Here is a 23769-nt window from a genome sequence, read left to right on the forward strand (position 1 = left end):
TCATTGATGGTGCAACTTTTTGACTTATTGCCTGTTGAACTTGAGGCTGATGGCTAGTACTAGGTTGTTTGAACTCGAAGGTATACTTGGGTTTACATTCTGTGAAACTAGTTTATGGACACTGTGGCTGGAGTTTTGGGGAGGAACAGAAGCTGGCTTGGGTGGCAAGCAAAACACATTCTTCAACTACATCAGCATCTAGATCGTCATCTCCCCAAAGGTCATCCATGTTTGGATCATGCACAAAACTTCAAAACTTCAAATGAAGAAAAGCAGACGATAAACAGAAAAGAAAATAAACGATGCGCCATCTATATTCGTGAAATATATTCGCCACCTAGCGGTCGAATGGCATCTCACGGTAAAAATTTTCAACTACTGAGCAATCGTTGGCAACGTAGAAGGAAAGGACTATTTTCGATTTTGGTAGTAAAAATATTCAAGCTATTAGTGCTACTTAAACTTTTAATAATAAAAAAATAAAACAAGATAATGTAATCCATCTTTCAAGTCAAAATTCAGTACAAACTTATTGCGAAAAAAATGTCACACATTGCGTTTTTTTCTCATAATTTCCTGCAGCTGAAAAAGAAAATTGGCAAAATTAAACCGCAAGTTAGACATGCTTCAAATCACTTACAAACATTTGTCGAATAATGTGCTATGACCGTATGACGTCAAAACGTATCAAAACGTGCGCACTTGTGGTAAAAGTACGTAACGCAGTCTAGTAACTAAACGCAGTTTAAACTTCACTTTGGTCCAAGTTGCACGACGTTACGCGATGTATAGTAGTCTAGTACTGCAACGCAGTCCCGACATTTAAAAAATATTTAACAAAATGTATTCCCCATCTAGCTTAACCTTTCCTTTAACTGGGCTAGCAATTCAGGAAATGTTTTGCCATCGAATGTAACAAGAAGGAAAAAAAAACATGAACAACTCACCGCGTACTCTCCGCATAAACCCTAAAACCTTTACAGAAGAATCCCTACGGGAACTCGTCAGGGCTGCTTTTCGCTCCCCACAATCTCCAACTAATTAGTTCTCAATTTCTTTTGAAAAAAAAAAACCCTATTAGTTCCCATTTTCCTTAATTAGGAATTTCATGTTCTGCTTTTTTTTTTTGGTTCACTTAATCACGTCACAGTATGTCGTAATCAACGGAAGAAAAAAATGTGGGAGGGGTCGAAATGGTCGATAAATTGTAATGAATGGTTAACGACTCCCCAAACTCGGTAACAATGATTAAATATGTATACTTGTCATCATTCGGAAATCCCGGTCTGGTTAGTACGAACATAATCATATAACAAAACATGACACAAGTTGGTGTATGCAATTGGATGATACACAACAAATAGGAAGTGGGTGACACATAATTTTTTTTTTTTTTTCGAAATAAGGGTGCCGGTGGCGCGTATATATGTGACAATGGCCAAACATTATATTATGTAGGAAATGTACAAACTCATTAGAATAATCACCAGAATGTCTTGTAATAAACCTTTTTTGTGTCATTTTTTTTTTTAATTTTATTTCTTTTTTCTTTCGCCATCATTTTTTTATTATTCTTTTGCCTCCAATGGTATTATGTAATTGAGAACAGGGTGGTGAAATAGAGGGGAGGGGTATTAGCAGAGATGGATGGGATTTTTTTTTCATCGCCATAAAGTTAATTACAATGAAGTTTTAAAAAAAAATTTCAAAAAATGTGTCTAGATTATCTAGATAGCCAATAACGTTCAACGTTGTACCACCAGGTCTCGTTTCACTTCTCTCTTGCGCCTCGCTATCGGTTTTGCCAGCCAACGTTGCTCATATATTTACAGACCCGCACGCGTCCCTTTCGTTTATTCCCACACAGCCGAAAAAGGAAAGAAAAGAAAAGAAAGAAAAAACTCGCAAAAAAATTTCGGCAATCACGAACTGCGTGCCGAGTGGGTCGTCATCATCATCATCATCATCGGACATCGTGACGGCACGTCTTGTCCGGCCGCCGCCGCCGCCGCCGCCGCCGAGAAAGAGTCGAGCGGCTTAGTAGCCTGGCCCGGCTCTCCACCTCTGGAGATTGGTGAAACGGCCCAATCGGTCGAACAGTTTGGTGTCAAATTACCATCGACTGCCAGCGCCGAGCAGGAGGAGGGCGTCCAGGCTTCGTCGTCCAGCGGCAAGCAGTTCTCGCCGGCCATCGCCGAGCAGCCCGACATCCATTTGGTGGCGGCCATCAAGAGCAGAGTCACGAAAGCCGTCGTCCACCAGGTCCAAGCCGATTGGACGACAACGCCCCTGCCGCCGTTTTTCCCGTGTTGCATGGCCGCCGGCTGCTCCCCTGTCAAAGCCAATACGCAATAGTGATTCGGTTATTATCAGATGGGGGGAAAAGGAGGTCCAGGATACGACTGAAATGGCGGGGGGAAAAGGATCGGGCTCTCCCATCCGACTCGGCTGACTCGAATAGCCCAGTCAAACCGGGGGTTGCAATTTAATTGTACAACACGCAAACAAACGGTTCTTTCCGACGGATGGGATGTCCAATGGATTTGTAGTAGTAGTAGTGCATGTGCACAAGTGTCAAGTCACAGTTAGCTCTAACCCCCCTGGCCAGCTACACACGCAACTAGGGATCCGTGATTTGCGGATCAACTTCCAATGTGCACATAGAGAGACCGACCCGACATAGCACTTGACATTTGAGCAACTCCTGCTGCCCACGTCCTTGGAGGAATCGACGGTGCGCCGGCTGGCCCATCTGCTAAGACAGTTGCAAATAGCTCGGGGCACGCGGAGACATTGCTAGTTTTCATCGTTACGTTGACTTTTGACAGAGAAAAAAGAAAGAAAGAAATCTCATTTTATTTATTTCTTTTTCCCCTTAGTTGGATGAAACCTTCGGGGGGCAGTCTTTGATGACCGGAGTGGAACAGTACTCTACTCAGCAGTAGAAGCTCGCTAGAGACCTGGGCAACATAACAAGATCGATTTCGTAAAACAAAAAATAAATAAATAAATAAAGGAAAAAGAAAATTCTTCTTTGGACTCGTCCTGGATTCTCCGTCCAATTTTTTAATGATTTTATTTTGAAGAAGAAAAAAAAAACATAGTGTTATCATCCTGCCCGTGTTATTCCCTCGAATCGAGTTACCCAGGTGGACACACCCACCTTCTCTCGGACCAACTTTTTATATGAAATGAAAAAATAACGACGTAGATTTTCTACAAGATTTATTCGACGTCGCCAAAGAGGTCGCGAGGTGCAATGGCCAAACTTTGTCCGACATTTCGTGCCGGAAATAAAATTTCGCCGACCCTCCCTCCCATATATACGACGGCATTGATTATTTTTAGCCGGCGAGAACGCCAAGAGTCTCACGAACTTGAACCGACCGGAGTGAAATAAACATCAAAATCGCACGGAAATAGAACTATATAGTAATAATACATTAAAGATAGCAGCCGGATCAAAAATACACGAATGCCAAAGGTGGGTGGAGCTTTAGAAAAAGAAAAAAAAAAAAAGATAAGTCCTCCCCTCCCTTTGCCCATCTATCTCCAGGATCGGCGACAGTGAAAGAGCCCCGGCCGGCCCATCAAAGTCTCCCATACATCATCGGGCCGCGGCGGTGACACGCCATCACATTTCAAGCCCTTTATACGTCCCGGTGTTCACGGTCGAAATGGCGCGCGCGTGAACTGTGTTCAAAATGAAAATAAATATTATTTTAAATTATCTTTTTCTTTCTCCTTTTGTTTTTTACGACCGCGACTTGTTTGTTTTGTTTGTTTTTTTTTTAGAGAGAGAGAGACCCTGCCGGTGTTGACGGACGTCCAGCAGGAAAGCTCTCTCACACAGAGGGAGGGAGGGAGGGCAAGTATATGTATAAGGACCCCCATAAAAAGTATTTATTTCTATTTGTAGTTTTTTTTTTGGAAAGTTGTTTAAGTTTCTTTATTCTGTTTGCTTCTGGCTTGTTGTTTATACAACATCTGTACAAGGTCCGTTGTCTAACAAGATTGTGTCCGCTCAGCTGGACTTCACCACCCAACCGACAGCAGAGAGTCAAAGTCGAGTTTCTTTTCCTTTTCTTTGAAAAACAAAAAGAAAAAGAAAAAAAGGTTTTTATGGATTTGCCGATCTATGGAGGTTTGTGTGTGTCGGACGTTTTCCGCCGTTTTGAACCCGCATGTACCGGCCCGTCGGTGCTAAAGTCGAAAAGATTGGCGTCGGGACGTCGGTAGAGAGAAAAGTCAAACGGAACCAACGTGCTCGTGAAATTACGGAATCAGAGTGGGAACGGAACGGCACAGGGACGGATAGGCCAATTAAGCCAATTCAACTCGGGTTTTGAGAGATCGAAACGGACAGAAAAGGAATAAGGAAAAAAAAGCGTTTTATAGAGTCCTGTGTGTTAGGACGGCCTGCCCAGCTTAGCAATTCACCCGGCGATCCGTCAATATCTAAGAGAGAGAGACAGGAGTGTACGGTTCCTCGCTTTTCGTGGAAATGATGGGGCCGGGCGGCAAGAGAAAGAAAAAAGAAATAAAGTGCAAAACCAGCTGGACGGCCGGCTGCTGTGGCCATCCATCCAGCCAACAGCACTTTGTGTGTGTACACGGGCCTACTGTACCATTTAGAACGTGGAGAGTGACGCTGGCCGGTTGGAGGCTAGGTGGTCCACACGAATAGTTGCCGGCAAAGTCGGGCGTGGCCGGCGGAACGTTCAAAACTGCCAGAAGTGAGTCGGGTCCCAGGCGGGTCACGCGGGCGCTCCATCCGTATTTCGTAGCGCCTGCTGGCGATCATATTTATTTGATTTCCATTTTTCTCTATTTTTTAAGTTTCAAAATTTTATTTTAAAGAATGAAAAAAAATACGGACCCGATGAGGCCAGCGCTGCGGCTTCTTTAGATCCTTCGAACATGCGGGACTCTTCGAGAGCCGATCCGGCGATCCGCTCCGTCTTGTGGTACCAGAAAATGTAGGGCGGCGTCTCAATCAGCCCCGAAATGACGCAATGCAGCGCCACACCGCTACCGGCCATGACGTAAATGTCCGGAGCTCCTCTGATTTCCACCTGCGGAACTGGATGATGATACATTTTTAGGATGAAAATTAGTCGAGCTATGATTTTCACTTCTCCACAACCTCCCCCCTCGCCTTGATGATGAACAAGTAATGTAGTAGACGGGCGAGGGGGCGGCAAAGGTAAATACAAAGGTTCATCCAAATGTCATTAATGATGTATTATCTCACCGACAATGTTTAATTGATAGACGAGACTGAGCTTGGGCTCGCTGGAAACTTGGCATTCGTATTTGCCGGCGTCGGAGCCGCGAACGGCCCTCAAGTGCAGCGTCCAAATGTCAGAATTAGCCGGGTGGTGCACTTGGAATCGGCCGTCGCCTATAAACGTGTCCGTATCGACCGTCAGCAAATGGCCGTCTCTCTTGCGAACCGACGAGACCTACAATGTGGACGTGTGAACGAGCAGAGTGAGAGTGAGAGTGAGCCGGCCAATTAATTACCGTCCAACGCGAGTAGATAGTACAGTATAAGGAGGATATACATTATACAATATAGGGGTGGAAAAAGTAGGTGGGCAAAACGAACCGATTTGTTGGCAACATCCTGGACTCGGCAGACAAGATGGGCGTGAGCTCCGTACTGAGTGGTCACGTTGAGTGGCAACGACACGTCGAACGACGGCATGTTGTTGCCGACGCTGGCGCCCAGCGCCTTGCCGTCGTGAGAGAGCGACACCGAGTGCTGATGCTGGCCAGACGAGTCCCCTTTAGGACTCCATAAATCCGAAACGACCGAAGCTCCTGAAACTGACGTTGTTAATTGACCTGGAAAATTTAGAAAAAAGAATCTAATTAAGAAAATTGTTAAAAAATGTCAAATTCATTATTTTTTTCTGAGAAAAAATACTTTTGAGAAAATTCAACGTGTCGTAGAAACGTGAGTTTATTTTTATTTTTCCCCCCCAAAAAATAAAAAATTAAATTCCTTTTTCGTGAAATGCTGCTGTCAAGCAAGGACGTTAGCTTCGCGGGTTCGAGGAGAAAATTCACGTTTCGTTGGCCGCATCATCTCGTTGGCCCCTCTTTTGTCGTAGAAGACTCACGGAGACGTGAAAATCGCCTCCAGCTTTCAATGTCGTCCCCTGGAATATATCTGCACGTTATGAGATCAAGCGGAAAGCCGCTCCGGGATCGAGGAGCGAGGCGGATAGCTAGTCGAGCGGAGTTACACACAAGGACCTTTTCTCTCTCTCTCATTTTCCTCCCATCCGGATCCAACAGTCAAGTCTGGCGGAACAGTAGGAGTAGGTACACACACATACATCACTCGGTATAGACGAGCGTAAATTATTCGTTTTGCCCAGCTCTTCAACAGGAAAAGAAAAAGAAGAAAAAAATGATCCTGATCGACAATATCTACACAAAAAAGGGGGGATGACTGGACAAGGTTTTCCAGCGCATAAAAATTAACGGAATAATGCACACTATACATCTTTTATAACAGAGAGATAAATCAATCAATCTATCTATCCCCCCAGTCGATTGTCCGTGACGGGAGGTCGGAGAGAAAAACACGCTCCAATAGACTAGGTATATCAGAGACCGGCCAACCAAGCGCGGAGAGAGGCCCTCGTCGTCGTTGCGTTGGCCATGTTTTCCCGGCCCACTCTGGTGTGTGTTTGTTTAGTCCTACACATATCCTAAATCATCCGACAATGTTGACGGGCTCCTTGCCGACTCATTTCTCTTCGTCATTGGCCACAAGGAAAGGCAACAACTCTCGTTTTTTTTTCTTTCTTATTCTTTTCCTTTTAGTTTTTTTCTTATTTTTTCTTATTTTCTCCCCTCGTCGTCATTGGACGTGAATTGCAGCCAAAATGGGCCCATTTGTGTACGGGAAAATGGGTGGAGGGGGGAAGCCTATAATATGCACAAAGTGTGTGTACGTAACGGTGCAGAGTGTATTGGCCGATTGCCCGACACCCGTAAATTGGTAGAAGAAGAGCCGACAAATCGGCCCGACTCCAACCCAAAAAATATATAACCAAGGAAAAGCTGAAAAAAGAATAATAAATAAAGGGATGGAGAAGAGAGAGAAGATTGGCATTGGCAGCAGCGATCGATTGAATGTTGAAAGCTTGCCCGAAAGTTGGAATGTGTTTATACATTCGCCGTGTTTACGACTTTTTAGGCTCCTTCTTCTCGGTTCTTTTCAAAAGAAAAGAGCAACGAATTTCACGGTTGGCATCACCCGATATTAACCATCTCCACTTGAAAAAAAAAAAGGAAGAAGATAAAGACAACTAGAACTGGCGTATACGTACTACGGGGCGCCAAAGTACACACATGACCTAATCCTTCTCTCTCTTGCCATGAACGGAAATCGCGCAACGAAATGGGTGAAAACCCTCGGCCCTTTTCTTCTATTTACAACGTCGACCTCCCATTTTTTTTTCTTCTTCCTCCGCGGATCACAAACCACCGGCATCCCTTACCCAATCGACATGCACGGGGCGCATACAACATCTCTCCTCCTCGGTTGTACACGTAGATACACATGTAAAGATAAAAGGCAGATGAAGAAGAAGGAAAGAAAAAGGATAAACTTTTTGCCGGAGCGGATCGATAAGTCAACACACACAGACGCATAGGTCGACCCAGAGAGAGATGGTTGCGGTCGTGTCCGACTGTCCGTCTCTCTTTTCTCTTACTCGCCGGACTTTATTTTTTTTTTGGGTACGACTCTGAAAGATGGAAGGGAGAGCTATAGGAAGGATCGTCTCGTTCATCAGCTTGTTTGTCGATGGCAAATATAAGACAAGCAACACGGGGGAAAAAAGTAAAGCCGTGCCGATGAGTCTGAAAAGCGGCAAAGTGATGCCGCCGCTTTTCCTTCCGGCGGACATTTTCTATTTGATTTGTCCCCCACCCGCCAAATCCTTCATGACGTTTCCGCGTCTTTTCGTATTATTATCCCCCTTCTATCTATCTCCTTTTTTTGAAGTTCCCGCCTTCCCAAGTTCACTTTTCAGGTTGGCGGATCAAAAGCTTCGACTGGGCTGCTGCCCTCTCTCTCTGTGTGTGTGTGTGTCTATCTCTCAATATGTTTAAAGCTAGTGGTAGGTGGCAGCTGTCTGGCCACTTTAGATAAACAGGAGTTGATAGATTGGCACCCAGCAGCAGCAGCAGCAGCAGCAGACCCCTCTCCTTTGCACATTGATGGATGGCCAACTCGCAAAGGGGGGAAAACCCCGGCGAATCTCTCTCTTCCTACTATTCTCTACTATTCATGCAAAATAAACTTGATCAAAAGCAAGTCTGTCAGAATCTGCCAGGAAAAAAAAATATAAAAAATAAACTGCCAATGAGAAAAGAAAAGAGTCTGGCTGACTTGCTATACTCTATATAGGAACCTTGTATGCTAATCCGGGTTGGGGAGGGGGGGCTGGAAATGTCGGTAGATCCACTTGGGTCCCCTAGCTGCTCCATCACTTTTTATTACGCAACCTGCCGACGTCCCTATTTTCTTATATTTTCTTTACCAAAAAATTGCGCACAGCTAAAAGCATTTTGTCTATTTCTTTTTTTTTTTTCTCCTGGCTGCCGTGTGTGTGTACTATTGTACGTAGTATATGCAAACGTCTAGACTTGTTAGTTGAATATGTCGCCTATTTATATTCACAGTTGTCTCGTGTACGGGCGCCGTCAAAAGATGAAGAGACAAAATAAGAAGATATCAAAAGAAGAAGAGACCAACAATAAAAAAATAAATATGCGATCAATTATTCATAGCCGCTGCCGGCTCTCCTTTTTTATTTCTTTTTCCAAAAGACCAGGACAGCAACTTGGCTATTCTCTTGTTTTCTCTCTGATCTATGGGTCATGTTAGGTTGGCATAGATCTCACATTCTACGACTAATAAACCTACCCCCCCATCTCAACTCGCCATGTTATACCTTTGAACCTTCCTGCCGGGCTCAGGGCGACATGTGTATTACATATGCGAAGGAATATCATGTGCATATATGTATGTACACATGTCTACTACACAATTTAATATAGCGTTTCCTCTTTCTCGGCTGCTGCTGCTGCTGCTCCGGCATTCCAGTTTTGATGGTGGGTTAGCTTTGGCTGGTTTATGTATACACGATGGCTACTCCCGATGAGATGGGGTTTACGGTTTCTCGATGCGCTAATTCAGCTCCAGGCTATCCGGAGTATATCTCTCCTTTTCCCCCTCAAGTCAGCTGACTGTGTAATGCAACCGCGCCCCGGTGGAATCTATGGCTTTTAATAAGACACCAATACCTTAACTCTCGACTCGCCCCAAATCCGGAAAAGCCAACCGGGACCGGGGGTTTCGGCTTCTCTGATTATGCAACATTGTGTCATGCCGAGCTGAGCTGAGCTGCCACACATTTGTGTGCGCAGCGTGTGTGTGCGTCACATGGGTTTGAAAATACAAAAAAAAAAAAAAGAGAACAAAATTTCCAGGACATTCGCATTTAGAAATTCCTGGAAAATCTCGAAATCATTTGCCCAGTTTGAATGCAGAAAAAAGGACGTCGCATCGCCCTGAATACATAAATTTTGAAATGGAAATTCACCAGACAAGAGACAAGAAACGAGACCGACTGCTGTTTTTAATCGTTCGCCAGTTCAGTTTCCACATTGATGGCATCGTTTGAATCCCGAAATGTCGACTCGACCCAACTTGTTCCAGCTCCATCCGTTATTTGTATAATACACTGTTGCATTCTCCACTTTTAGACAACTCCTACGCATTTTGGGTTCACGGCATTCCTAACCGATTTCTACCGCCAACCCCCCAGCAGTTGAGAGTTCTTCAGACGGTTTCTTGAGCTTTTCTCGTTCACTCGTTCCGGATGGAAAAACAAAAAGGGAAAACAAGATCTCGGTGGCATGAGGGACGAAACAAACGACGTACGGCACTTGAAAGGTACGTTTCCTCTATCTGTGTATGTGTGGGTTTAGACTGTAACGCATGTAAATTTGTCGCTAGAGCGTGGGCAGAGATACCGAGAAAATCTCCAGAAAGGGCAACTCGAGGGAGACTACTAATCGGACTCGACTGTTGTGCAAACGGCTAAATAATACGACAGCGCTAATGGCGGGAGTTCAAAAAACAAAACATATCGCCCAAACTTTCGATGGCGAGATGGGGGACGAAAAAGATCAAATTATCGAGGTACTTTCTCATCTCTTCGTTACATGTTGCAAACAGGAAACAATCGAACCGGAAGCCGACGTGGCGGACGTGATGGAATATGTATACATAGATATAGGGGCCCCCCAATTAACCCTTGAGCGGCTCTTCTAAATTTGATATTCACAAAATCGCTAGATTCGTTTTTAGTAGAGTTTCCCCCATTTCGCCTACTATAAACACAAGAATTTCTCCACTAAATAAATTTTATGCCGCTCATCCGGGCCGGAATTTGTTTTTTGTTTTCTCCCAAAAAAATTTTTCTTGGGGATATACTATAGGAGACTGGGGTAAGGTGGGTAATAAGAATATCCATTAAAGAAAGGGAGCCAAGGGCATTGTTATACACTGCGGAAGAGCGGAAAAGAGAGCTCCGGTCCTTAATGATCCAACTGGATGGCGAGCGATTTGACACGCCACGTCAACATGCAGCGCAGCGCGCGCTCCCGTTTGAAAAACAACTGAACGACGTGTAATCACCGCGAGATAGTCTAGATAATGAGTCCTTAGAGAGATCCCTCTTTCTTCTTTTTTCCCTACATGTAGAGTAATCATCTCTTGGCTGTGTGGTGGTGCGGTCTGTCTGGGGCGGAAAAGCGACGGATTTCAAAAGCGACCAACTTCCTTTCCCGCTGGATTTTATAGTTGACATGTTCTCCTCCTCTTCTGCGGGTTTGGTGGTTAACTGGAGCGCGTCTAACCGCGGCGGATATTCAAGAGAGAGTGAAAATAAAAAAACATAAAATCATCACAAAATAAAAAAATAAAAATAAAAAGGAGGAGGAAAGACATACTGGCGCACACGCCAAAACTTGAAGTGACATGCGAGCAAGTCCCTTCCCAGGCGGGTTCAAAACAGAAGAGACGACGACGAGAACGAGGACGACGAAGGGGGCGCGGTCGCAGGTCAAGGAACGGAACCGCTCGTTAGCCAAGTGCTGCCCAGCCGAGCGCAAACAAGAGTCTCATAGTCTTTCACTTTTCTATCATCATTATCATCACGGAGGTTGTTCTTTATTTCTCTCTTTCTCTCTTTTTACTGGATATACAACTGATCGTATTTTTATTTGATCTTTTTGTGAACTTTTGTTTTCAAAGGAGGAGGGACCTAGAGGCTCCTCCCTTTGATTCGACCAGAAAATAGAATCAAAAAAAGGAGTTTGAAGCGACTTGGCCCAGTTTCAAAGCCCCTCACTCACTGGTAGTGTGTATATATGCGCCATCGAGAGGAGCCTTTGATGGCGAACAAGGCGATCCAATTCGCATATCAAGAGAATAGCGGAGACCGTCAGAGGCAGCGGCTAGGAGCTGAGGGGAGGAAAAAAGTTGCAGCTGGGCAAAAAGAAGAAGAAGAAGAAGATCTACTGCTGCAATTGGAACTCTCTCTCTCTCTCCTTCCTTCTTCTTCTTCTACTCGTCAAAAATCTCGCAGCCGTCGGAGTAGATTCACGCTAGAGCGGACGGGCAGGCCAAGTTAACTTTTTCTTCCGTCTTTCTCGGCGCTTTTTGCTATTGCATCGAAGCAATTTATGTTTCTCTCAGTTCTATCCGTCTCTCCATCTCTTTATTAGACTAGACTCTCTATGCTTGTGTGTAGTATATATATTCAGGCCGGCGGACATGAACACGGACTATATACCCGGCAGCAGCAGCAGCAGACACATATCCATCTTGATTCCGGCTCTATCCGGCTGCTGCTGCTTCTCTCTAGATCCCCCTCTTTTGTATGTTGCACAACCCGCAGTTTTCTACCCACCGACGCCGATTTCTTCAACTTGGCGCTTTTGACGTCCATCGTCTTGAGCTTCCCGGTCAAATGTGAGCTCCTCCCCTTTTTTCTTCCATGTTCAGCCCCCCAAAACAAGAAAAAACGTGCCACGATTGCAAAACAAAAAAATACATATAAATATCAAACAGTCGAGATTCAAAAAGGAAATCAAAGTTGATGTATCGGAGTTCTCTTTTCAGCATTGCTAATATTCTAATAAAGCCCCCGTCTGAAGATGAAGGAGGAGTTGGTGGGTTGGTTGGTGGGTTGGTTGGTTGGTGGGGGAAATACGTCTGTATAACAAGCCGAGATTTCTGAGAAATACTTTACAACTTGGGGCCGGATCTATTTTGCATGCGCAACTCTAATGACTAGACGACAGCTATTTGCTATAATGCAAGCTATAATGCTACATCCTCTGTCCGAGCATATTGCAATTGGAATTGGATTTTTAGTTTTGTTTCTTGGTTTTTCCCGCCTTTGATTTTTTTCAAAAAGGTGGAAAAAGTCGATTTTAGAGACAAGTTGTTGAACATCAAAACGAAACCGGGTCAAAGAAATGTCGTTCATCAAATGGTTGGTGGTGACTGGTGAGATGAGAGGAGGGTAAAGGCCATTTGACCAGCCACTTCCAAGTCATTTCCTTATACACTACATATCGATTGGCTAATGTATTCCGTAAGGGGAGAAAATAAAAAAAAGATAAAAGGCTTTCGACCGCGCGGTACGGTTCATGTGTGTTTGCGTTATTACGTCTGTCCCTCCTATTTCTTACGAGATAAGAAAAAACAAAACGGAGACGAGCCAAAGAAAATAGCAAAAAAAAACTCACGTCATCCCCCAACAACACAACAACAACAACAACAACAACAACAGCGACCGAAAATGGCGAAAGAGCTTTTGAAGGCGACGCCATTTTCGCTGTCTCTAACAATGCCCCGAAACCGAACGTGAAATCAATTCTTATTTCTTCTTGTTTTCTTCTCTTTCTTTCTCTCTATCCCGTGTGTGTGTGGGTGTGTGTTGTAACACAGAGCAACGACTTACACCAGCACCAGAGACAATGCTTGATGGAGACTCGGTGGTCTCTCAGGCAGTGCCCAAGTTTTTGATACAATAAAAAAACCGAGCCGGAGAATAAATACAGGAAAGAAAAAAGAAACCAGAAATGAAAGAAACTGTTGCGAATAAGGAGAGAAAAAGACTCAAAAAGAAGAAGAAGAAAATAACACATAAATCAATAGAACCCGCCAGTGTATAGATATATATATATAGATATATATATATACTATAAAGCAACAAAAGATTCTAGCTTTACCAGCAGCCTGGCTACTATAGAAATGAAAAACACAAAAGAGAAAGAGAGAGACCATACATCTTGATATATATATATATAACTATACACATAGCGACTGGTTCGTGTTTTATCTCTCTCGTTCTCTTTGTCGTTCAATATATAATATATACATGGAAGGTTACAATCAGAGAGCACAAGTCCATGTTACATTAGGCTAGACTCTCTCTCTCACTATCCCCATGGTTTTCTGTTCATTAACGACGTCGGGGAGAGGTGACAGACGAGCCAACTGATTGGTTACAGTAGAGACTACTACTACACTATTACAGGTCGCTTTGTCTTCTTCTTCTTCTTTTGCTTTTTTTTTTTATTACTTTTCTTTTTTTTCTTCTGCGACTGCCATTATTAGAGAGAAAATGTGTGTGTAGCCCCGTCGGCTGGATTTGTGCGGACTCCAGCCGCATCAGTAGCACCCCCACCCACTCTACAAGAAACCAAAAAGAAAATAAAAAAAATAATATCGTCATCATCATTTGGCAATCAAGGGCCCCAGTATATCAGAGTTACATAGATCATCATCAGAGCTATTTATAGGAGTCATAAAAGACTTTCTCCGCTCTCTTTCTCTTTCCCTCTTGGCTGTGACGACGTTTGATCTACTGCAACTCCTCGGGTCAATGCCTATTGTACGTCGCAGATATAGCCGCTCCTCATTGGTCGTTTGGGGTCTGCCATGGGAAAGGAGAGTAGGAAAAAAAGGCAAAAAAGAAGAGACGAAATCGGATCTAAATCATCAGGAGATAGTTGGGGCGCGAGTCCGGACTGTGCCCTCCCACCACCACCACCACCACCACCCATGGCACCCAACGCAATGGGATTCCCGCATTATGTTGATATCGCGGGCGCGGCTTTCTCCGCCTGTGCCGCACCAATAAAAGAGATTACATCACACACAGCCTCACGTCCTTCGTGCTGTGTGTCTATATCTTTCGGAACAGAAAGAAGAAGAAGAAGAATGGCAGCAGCATTGCGTTTGATGAGCTCAGCACGAATAAATGAAAGGAAAACAAGAATGAAAGAATCGGAGCAGACCAAGACCCTCCACAGATCGCGGCGACCAGATTGAAACAAAGTGCGGACAGAATGCGCCCCGGGAACCCGCCTAGATTCTTAATGGATTCTAGATTACAATTAGATTGGCATATTCAATCAATTATAGATAGATATAAATACAGAGCTCACATTTATTTGATAACTCCTATCGAGAGAGTTTGGATCAAGAATGTCTTCATCCGAGAGACTATGCGATCGAGCCCGAATTAATAATTAATAATAACGCCGTTCAAAACTCGCGGGCGAGACTGAAAATTCAAAAGTGGTCATAGTTCATTCAAAACACGCGCTCTTTTTTTTTCACGAAACTTTGCCAGCCGCATCAAAAACGCACACGGCACCAGGGCCAAATAAAACGGGAAGGGGAGTAGAGAAGAAGAAGAAGAAAGAGGAACGTACTAGTAGTAGTTATATGAGAGTTATAAAAGCAATTGAAGCGGAATCGATCGCAGGGCATTACACACGCTTATATGATACGTCCTCTGCTGTTTCTCCCCTTTTTGTCTTTTGTGAACTTTTCTGCTCGTGTTGAAAAACTTGACTGGCACACACACGCAGAGAGAGAGAGCGGAGGAACAGCAGCAGCAACTGTGGCGAATGCAACACCCACAACATCCAATAAAGAAGTGGAATAACATTCAAAGCCTCTCATTTCATCTCTTCTCTCTCCAACTTGCCTCTTAATATTTACTTTCCCGACCAATGAGATTCTTCTTTTTCAAGCCCTGGAAACTGGAGCAACTCTTACAGACAGATATATATCACGTGTATCGAGATATACTCTTTCTAATCCGAGCCTTCCAGCCAACTATAAATAATATCGAATCGGTTCTTTTTATTATTATTGCTGTTATTATTATTCGATGGCTACAATGTGCCAGATTTGTAATAATAAAGTTCTCCTGATTGAGACTCCCCTGCCACACTTGAATGGAGTTGATTATATTAACCGGTATACGCCCAATCAAATTGGACCTGTTACCAACGACTGCAAAGACTGCTGTGCAACCACTTACTACTATTTCGCCATGGTAGTATATAAAACCTCCTCGTTGCTGCACATATATCCAATTTCAGAATCTATTCATTGACCGCGACCGACGGCCGGATGGTTGCGTACGGCGGTGTTGACAGGTCGTCAAAAGACGTGAAAATTGAAACCCGGCCGGACGTATCCTTTACACAGAAACCTGTCCCACACACAGACACACACCCAAAAAGAAAGGGGGGAAAAACGATCTACTACTACTAAGACGTAGTAGAAGCAACTCGACCAAAATCTATGCGCACAGTCACTGTTATTATTATGACCCCACAGCAGGAAGGAGGCAAATAATAAAGAAGAAAAACATGCGGAGCGTGTCGAAGTGGAAGAGAATCAAACAAAACGGGACACAAAAGGGATCGACCGTCGCTCCTTGTCAAAGTATATAGATCCTTTTCTATAAGGTATATATAATCTAAAAGGTGGGCTGGGCTATACACACATGAGTCGGACGGGAGCGGAAAGAAGAAGAAGAAGAAGAAGAAGAAAAGTGTGTGTGCTGGGCACGTAACTTTGTCGGGAATGGAACGGAAAAAGGGTGGAAGGATGGAGAAAGAAGCTCCAAGAAGAAGAAGAAGAAGGTTCAGCGAATCGGAACTGACACGACAAGTCGACAGCGTTGACGACGTCGACGACGACGATCTCGACACGCCATATAACAAGTTTTTCGTACCTTGCCAGCGAGAGCAACACACACAAGTCGAATTTTCGCTATTTGGCTCTTGCTGCTGCGTTGCCTTTGAACTGTTGTCCTCCGTATTTTCCCCCAAAAAGCAACAAGATTCGTTTCCCTCCTACCCGTCTTGTTATTCATCTTCTTTTATATCAAGTCATTCTATCTATAGCTGAAGCAAGTTTCTATTGAAATTCCATCCGTCCTCGGAGTAGTCACCCTCTCTCTCTCGATTTTCCTTCTTTCTCTTCCGGCACACATCAACAACAAGTCACTCCTGATTGGCTTGATCAACGGTGTACCACCCTCCCTTTATATCCAAGCTCTTTATCTCTCTAGCTGCGTTCCCTGTGAACAAGCCGAAAGTGTGCATGTAACACAACTCTCCTTTTGCCTTGCCAGATTCTCGTTATTCCATTCCAGAGACTTTTCAGATACTCGGCGGATCTCGGGAGAAACTTTGACTTGAGGAGGTGGATGTATGTACACAGCAAGGTTTATCTTCTCTCTTGACGTCTAACGTTGTGTATTCCTTCATCAAAGTTTTCCTTTTTTCCCCCTTTAGTTGTTCCTACCCAGTGATCCTTTGATATTACTCTTAGCTATCTCTGCCTTTAATCTAAATCAAATGTTGTCGCGTAGTAGATACTGTATATATATATTGGCATTCTATTTTTCTGGCCATTTTTTTAATTAAGGGGCGAGTCGTCGCACGGAACGACAAGATGGAAAACATAATAAGAAGAGAAGAAGAAGAAGAAGAGTTATCGGAACGTTCTATTTCCGAGATGACAAGGGAAATGCCCCGCATTCACAAATATAACAAATAGAAGAAGAAGAAGAAAAATAAGAAAGAGTCGTGCCGCCATCCATCAAGCCTCTTTCCGTACCGAGAGGGGCGTGTCTCCCACCCGTCGACTATTTTCTTGTGTGTGTCGACGTATAAGTCGTATATACTCTATATACGTTTACGTTTTTTGGGCCCAGACAAAAAACAAAAAAGGTATACAGGGAAAAAAGCGGAGAGCTCCATCGACCCGGAAAAATAGTCTGAAACAAAAACCGCCGACCGAGGACAGGAAGAAAAAATAAAAAAATAAATAAAAAAAAATTCCAAATAAATCTCAGGGAAAAACTTTTCTCAGTTTTTTTTTTTTTTTTTTCCACGCTGGATAAATCCGAGACATTGAAAGGGGAGGGTGGTGCTGGCCGGGCTATCGTTCTCTCTGACGCAATCTATCTATCATGGGGGGTACAGAAAACGTGCAATAAAATGTCCTCGGCGGACACACACACACACACGTACAGAGAGAGAGCTGGGCGACTCACGCCAGAATAGAAGAAGATTGGAGAGTCGAAGGGCTACAAGTTCCCGATGGAATTAATAGCGACAAGTCCTTCCCGCGCAGCTAGCGCTCGATTTCATATTATACACATCTCTATAAAATATAGCGGTCCTCCCTCCTTACACACTCTGTGTGTGTGTCAGAGCAGAGCAGAGCAGAGCAAAGGAGGAGGACAGACTATTTATATAAATAGTGCGACAGAGCGCACGTAACTCACATCATCTGCGATTGCTGGTCACGAGGAAAAGACGAAAAAAAAATAAAATAAGAAGAAGAAGAAGCTAAAGATGGCAGCTAGCAGCATCCGCAAACCTCTTCCCCCCCCCCTCTCCATCTCTGTCGGATTGGCCGGGACTGGGGCGGAAGATGGCGTGTGTGTGTGAAGGCGGTCGATTCAACTCGACAGCTGGGCTACCTCAATACACACACACACAGACACACACGAGCAGTGATTCTCCATTTTGTGTGTGTGTGTAGAGTGGACGTGTAATAGGAAAGAGACGAAATAAAAAACACGCACCGTACAAAAGAAGATATAGGCGAGGTACACGTACGAGTATACGACTGTTATTATTAGCCCCTCCCCGTCTAAAATACAAAAAAAAAATAAAAACGAAAATTGTACGGAGAAGAGAGTTTTTCCTTGGTGTGTCTTCAGACGACGACTACCAAGTCTGGAACAATTCAATAATAGTGGCACGCCAAAGTCTCCTTGATCTACCCCCGGAGTTATGGCACACACACACACACACACACACAAGACATCAGAGAGAAATTTCTCGACCTGACGACAAGTACCTCACGACAAAGGCGGTCGGTCGGGACCGTATTTTTTTTCTTTTTCCTTTTTTTATTCCTCCATTCCGTCTTCTCCTGATTGGATTGACGGAGAGAAAAAGAGATAGACCGTCAGGTTGCGGAGGATTCAAAGGACTGCAGACATCACAATCTGCTATAAGGAATCCCCCCCTACCAACCAACCAGCCCTCTCCCAAATGACAAGGATAACAACGGACAACAAAGGGATCAAGAGTGGAAGGAGAATGAATACAACAACAAGAGTGTGTGGGAGTTGATGGAGGAATCTGAAGCGAGATATTTAGGGGGGCCCCCGTGTCAAACGAATCAAAAATGAATAGAACGACAGCAGCCCACCACCACCATTCCTTCCTTAGCTTCAACCAACCCCCCCCCCCCCCCTACACACACACACATAGAGAACCTTCTATAACGATTTTCGTTCAAGGCGTCAGACATCAGCCCTGGCACGACCAATATTGATCGATTCACGGGCCCCCCCTTCTCACTCGCTTTATTTTGTTTCCCCCCGTCGTAGTTATACCTTCCGTCGACTTTCCAACTCTCCGATTTTGTTCCAGAAATATTCGTCGTCAACTTGATTTCAATTAGAAACCCCCCAAAATTAAACAAAAAACAAATGGGTTGATAATTGGGATAAAACCCGAGACCCGAACGCCACCTGTGACTAAATGGGAAATGACGAATAGTTGGGGAAAGTTTGGCCGACTTGTCTCGTTTGGCCGGGCGATGTGATTGCCGGTAGAGAAACTTGGTGCAAGTTGGAGTCGAGTGTCGACTACTAGTCTACTACTACCGGTACTACTACGACGACGATTCACTAGCGCGGAGGGGGTGGGCTTGTCTCATTTTGCTACCGCGATTTGATAATAAACGGAGCAGAAGTCGGGTGAGGTTCACGCAGGAGCAGCGCTCAGTCAGACCCCGCAGAATTTACACACACTCGACTACGCGTGTGTCTGTGTCTCCCTCACAAAACTTTCTCTTTTCATTTTCTCTCTCCGACGTTTATATTCAACGGGCGGCACTGTCTGGGGGTAAAAAAAAAAGCAAACAAGTTTGGCGATTGCGGCGGCACAATAAAACGGCAAATACGAGAAACAAAACAAAAAAATTGAAAAAAAGGCGAAAAGGTTCGCCAAATATCAACACGGGAGAGGCAAAGAAATAACAAGGCCCGCCAGGGAAAGTTGGTATACACAACACAGACAATCAAATCCACTTCATATTTTTCTTTCTTTCTTTCTTTCTCTTTTGAGTTTGGTCTCTGGCGAAGAAAGACTGAGAAAAATCAAGCTCTGCTTGTTTGTGTTGCTCTTCCGATTGCTGACCCAATTTTCTCGCTTCTTCGTTCTTCATTTTAGTTTTGGGTGGGGCCTCCGTCATTTCATTTTATTTACACTCCTTTATTCTTTCTCCAGACCCCTCCACCCACCCACGTAGGTCGTGATTCCAATTTTCTCGGCGCCATTTTTCAATTTTTCATTTAAAAAAAAAAGAAAAAGGAGAAAAACGTTCGACGTCGTCCCGTGTCGCAGTGACGATTTCCGAACGAACCTTGTCTCGTCGAAGACAGGGCAAAAGCCGATTAAATTCGCCCAAGTGAAAGTGAAAAGCTTTTCCGTCGTCCTTGCCCGGAAACTTGATCGACCATTGAAATATAGGCTTATGCTTTCGATGGCTATGAAGCGCGACCCGCTTCCTTTTTTTCGATTTTTCATGGTCCTGATTCTTCCTGTCAACGTAATACTACTATATATATCTATAATAACACTATATACGCCATAGTAAAAAGAAAAGTTCACAATTTTAAAAGCGTACACTATCACCTATTGGCCATCGCTCTCCTTCGGCTGGAAGTCTCTGTCTGGCCCGCAGTTTCTCGGAAACGAATAGCGAATTATCCCTGATTATTATTATGCACACTGCTCACTGCTATTTAGTGTCGTCGCCCTGAATCGCCTACATAAAAATCGAGACGCCATTGAGAGGAAAACTAAACTTTTTTTTTTCCATTGGAAAATCTATTTTTTTCGGCGCCATTCAATTTCAGTTCACGTCAGCGAAATCCCCCCATTCTACGTTGTATATTACTGCCAACAGTTGAGACGCTGAAAAATGGAGACAAAAAGAAGAAAAAAAAAGCGGAAAAAAGGAGAAAAGAATGTCAAAAAAATAGTTGGCTGGATTTATATTTATATATATAGGATTGACTATACTATATATATATAAATATAGTATACGTCGATATCAATATCTTTCTTTCCCAGTTGACATAGACAGCCATCAAAAGCCGCTGCTTTTTTCTCAAAATAAAGAAAGACTTTCGGTGGGTTTTGTGTGGATGTAGGGGGGAAAGAAAATATACATATGGTATATATAAGACAAAATCATAACAGGGAGCAGCTATTCAAATGACGGAGACAATGGGGATCGGCAGATGTGTCACAACAGCAAAAGGTATATAACCGGTTTCAGCTGCTGCGATCGTCTTGGAAAAGTTCAAAGCGGGTCACGTCACATCCTCGAGCAAGAAGAAAGTGAGTGATGAAAGAGAAATCGAATGGTTTCCATCAAGAGACTTTTTTGTTTCCTTCGACCACTAATACATTGGTGATTGATAATGATTGTTACTGTAGTTGTTTTTAACATTAAAAGGAACAACTCCATCTATTGGGCAAACTTATTTTTGGGGGGGTTCCTCCTACTACATCTCTTTAGATTTTGGCATTGAAACAATGACATGCGGAAAAAAACATTTCTTTTCGTCTTGTGTTTGTTTGTTTGTTTGTTCTCCGGTGATGCGCAGCACTTAGTTGAGAGACGCTCTTTCGTTCTATACGTGAGCACTAGGCTCTCGCTAATAAAAAGAAAAGACTTTTTCTCTCTTTAGTTCTTTCTCTCTTTGCTCTGCAGGGAATAAACATTTACACGTAGCTCTTGACGCGAGTAATAATGTCAAATGTCTCTCTTCCATCTCGCGTTGCCAGGGAAAGAAAAACCCACCAAAAAAAAGATAAAAAAAAAAGAAGAAGAGAGGAATCTAAACTTCCCATTAGGTGTACGAAGCATCACACTTGCACACATGAGAGAATGAAAAATACATGGGCAAGAACCTTTTGAACTTCAAAATGCGTAGAGTTTCCTTTCTTTTTTTTTGAAAGAAAAAGTTGGATTTCATTTTTTATTTCTTTAAATAAAGAAGTAGGCGCTATACACGCCAGATTGGATTCCCATGTAATATGCACAGCTACTGCTACTGTGCATGTTATATAGATATACGAAACTCTCTCTCGACTTTTCGCTCAATGTAGACTCGGCTCGTTCATACATTCGTAAATGGTGAAAAAAGCGTGATATCTTCAAACAAGAACAAACAATCGGTTGGAAATTTATTTTTTCGCTCGACGAAACAAAACAGTCGAACCCCGAAATAAAATGGAATCGTTTCAAACCGGATAAGGCCATCCGATTACGTATTAAATGACCGGAAAGTGTGTCCTCTCTTATAGGCCTTTATTTGATTCGGACTTGTGTCAAATTCGGTGGGTGATGTCACACCGACACACACTACTAGTCGGCGCTTATTCGAGCAGAAACATGTCGGACCCGCTTGACTGGCCCCCTTAACTGGCCGGCAATGCGATCCGTTCGTTTGTTTTTTCTTTCTCTCTGCCAGCAGATCCGGGGAAAAAGGTTAGGCCGATGTCGAAACTTTGCGTCTTCAACTTGGGTCGTCCTTTTGGCCATCAGCCGTTAGGACCTTGTTAGCCCTACTTAACACCACCAGGCGTCATTGATGACGTGTCGATTGACGTCAATTTAAAAAAGACTCGTGCCGACCATGGCAAATGTTCTGAAAATGATGCGACAGAGAAGAGAAGAAGAAATTCGCGACTTTTCAGCACAAGTTCGTGCTCTCATCCGTCTTTTCTCGCCTCTTCTCCTTTTTTTCACGACGCCAGAGACGCCAGCAGAAAACTCGAGACGGAATTGACTGCATAAAAGCTGTTGAATCACATCCGGAGAATGGGCAAAAGAGACTAGAAGAGGAAGAAGAAGAAGAAGAAGAAGAAGAAGAAGAAGAAGAAGGGAAAAAGAAAATCAAACTAAAATGGAAAAATAAAAGAGAATGCTAAAGGATGTTGACTCGATCGCGTCGAGTATATGAAAGGAGCTGGAATACGTGCCCTCTTGTACCAATTCTCTTTTCCAACTACTCCCCCCCCCCTTTTTGCCTTGTCTTTTTCGCTCGTTTTTCCCCAAACGTCCGGGCACCGGAAGGATGGAAAAGGTTCCGTGTATGTCTGATGTAGCGTATATACTGTATATATATACATTTATTCAACTCTCTTTCCCCCCATGGACGACACGAGTAGGGGCAGGTCCATCACTACTCTCCTCCGTCTTCTTCTTCTTCGTGAAAACTCTTTGGCGAAAAAGAAAAGAAAAACTCAGATATGTCGAGAACTGTGAGCATCGCAGAGGACTCCCATGTATCAACAACAGCCCCCCTTCTCACTCGTCTCTCTAGTCAACAACCCGGCATATATATACATCCGACGAAGAGCTGCAGTAGGATCGATTATATACGACCCATCATCCATATCCTTTTTTTTTTCTCCCCTGAACCCAAGATTTAGTGGACTCCTCCTCCGTGTTTACCGATTCTTTCGCCAACCCCGATGCAGATATTCCGTAATCTTTTCCTCCTTTTTTTAAGAACTCTGCAAAAACCCTGGCGTCCGCAAACATTTTTCGAATATAGTCACGTCAAGATAACCCTGGGATTTTTTTTGTTTTGGTTGGTTCTTGTCCTTTTCGTTTCTATTATCTTGTTTTGACTCTGTCTGGACCGTCTTCATTGTTCGTTTTGACTGGCCAGAGATAAGCAAGGCACGGATCCACGGCCTCTCTCTCTCTCTTGTTCGTGTAAACAGGAACATCAGACAATAGTTGAGGGGGCGGCTAACGAATGAGCATCCCAGTAGGATCTAGAGCGGATCGGGAATCAAAGAAACCCTGTTTTTCGCTGGCTGCTGCTCCTGCTGCTGCTGCAGTTGTTATTGTTGTCCGAAATGCACAAGAAGAGAATGCCGGGAGGAAATGAGAAAAAGGATCGTCAAAAACAAAAACACAAGGACGACAAAATAAAAATTCCCAGCTGTCATCAAACAACTATACACACACACAGGCCTCCTATGGGATCCTATCGCATTTCCGTCTAATCACGATTTCTCCCAAATGAAATTTCCCTCCAATCTTCAAGTCAGAAAAACAACAACAACAAAAAACATGACGAACAAATTAAAAAAACCGGGTCGAATAATTTCAATTTGATTTATTCGCGGGGAATTGAAATTTGAAGCCCGCGGGAGATTTAAAAACAGAAAAATAAAAATTTTCAAAACCATAGAAAAACAAAACGTCAAAAGAGAAAAGAAGCCCTTAAGAGT

The 23769-nt window shown here is 43.7% G+C and overlaps 1 protein-coding gene and 1 long non-coding RNA gene across 2 annotated transcripts in view; one reads left to right on the top strand and one right to left on the bottom strand.

Moving 5' to 3' along the window:
* Positions 1–1922: 1922 nt before the first annotated feature.
* Positions 1923–23769, bottom strand: part of LOC124326452 — a 36918-nt gene continuing 15071 nt past the window's right edge. Inside the window, exons 3-7 of the mRNA XM_046785334.1 lie at positions 5612–5850; positions 5255–5465; positions 4880–5083; positions 4629–4793; positions 1923–2332 (exon numbers count right to left, since the gene is read on the bottom strand). Coding sequence (XP_046641290.1) covers positions 1923–2332; positions 4629–4793; positions 4880–5083; positions 5255–5465; positions 5612–5850 — 1229 coding nt within the window. The remainder of the gene's footprint in view (positions 2333–4628; positions 4794–4879; positions 5084–5254; positions 5466–5611; positions 5851–23769) is intronic.
* LOC124344132 lies at positions 9569–10318 on the top strand. The gene is made up of 2 exons (XR_006919551.1): positions 9569–9985; positions 10049–10318. It is a non-coding gene; the product is annotated as an uncharacterized LOC124344132 (long non-coding RNA).

This window comes from Daphnia pulicaria, chromosome 1, assembly GCF_021234035.1.
Source record: "Daphnia pulicaria isolate SC F1-1A chromosome 1, SC_F0-13Bv2, whole genome shotgun sequence".
Lineage (NCBI taxonomy): Eukaryota > Metazoa > Arthropoda > Branchiopoda > Diplostraca > Daphniidae > Daphnia > Daphnia pulicaria.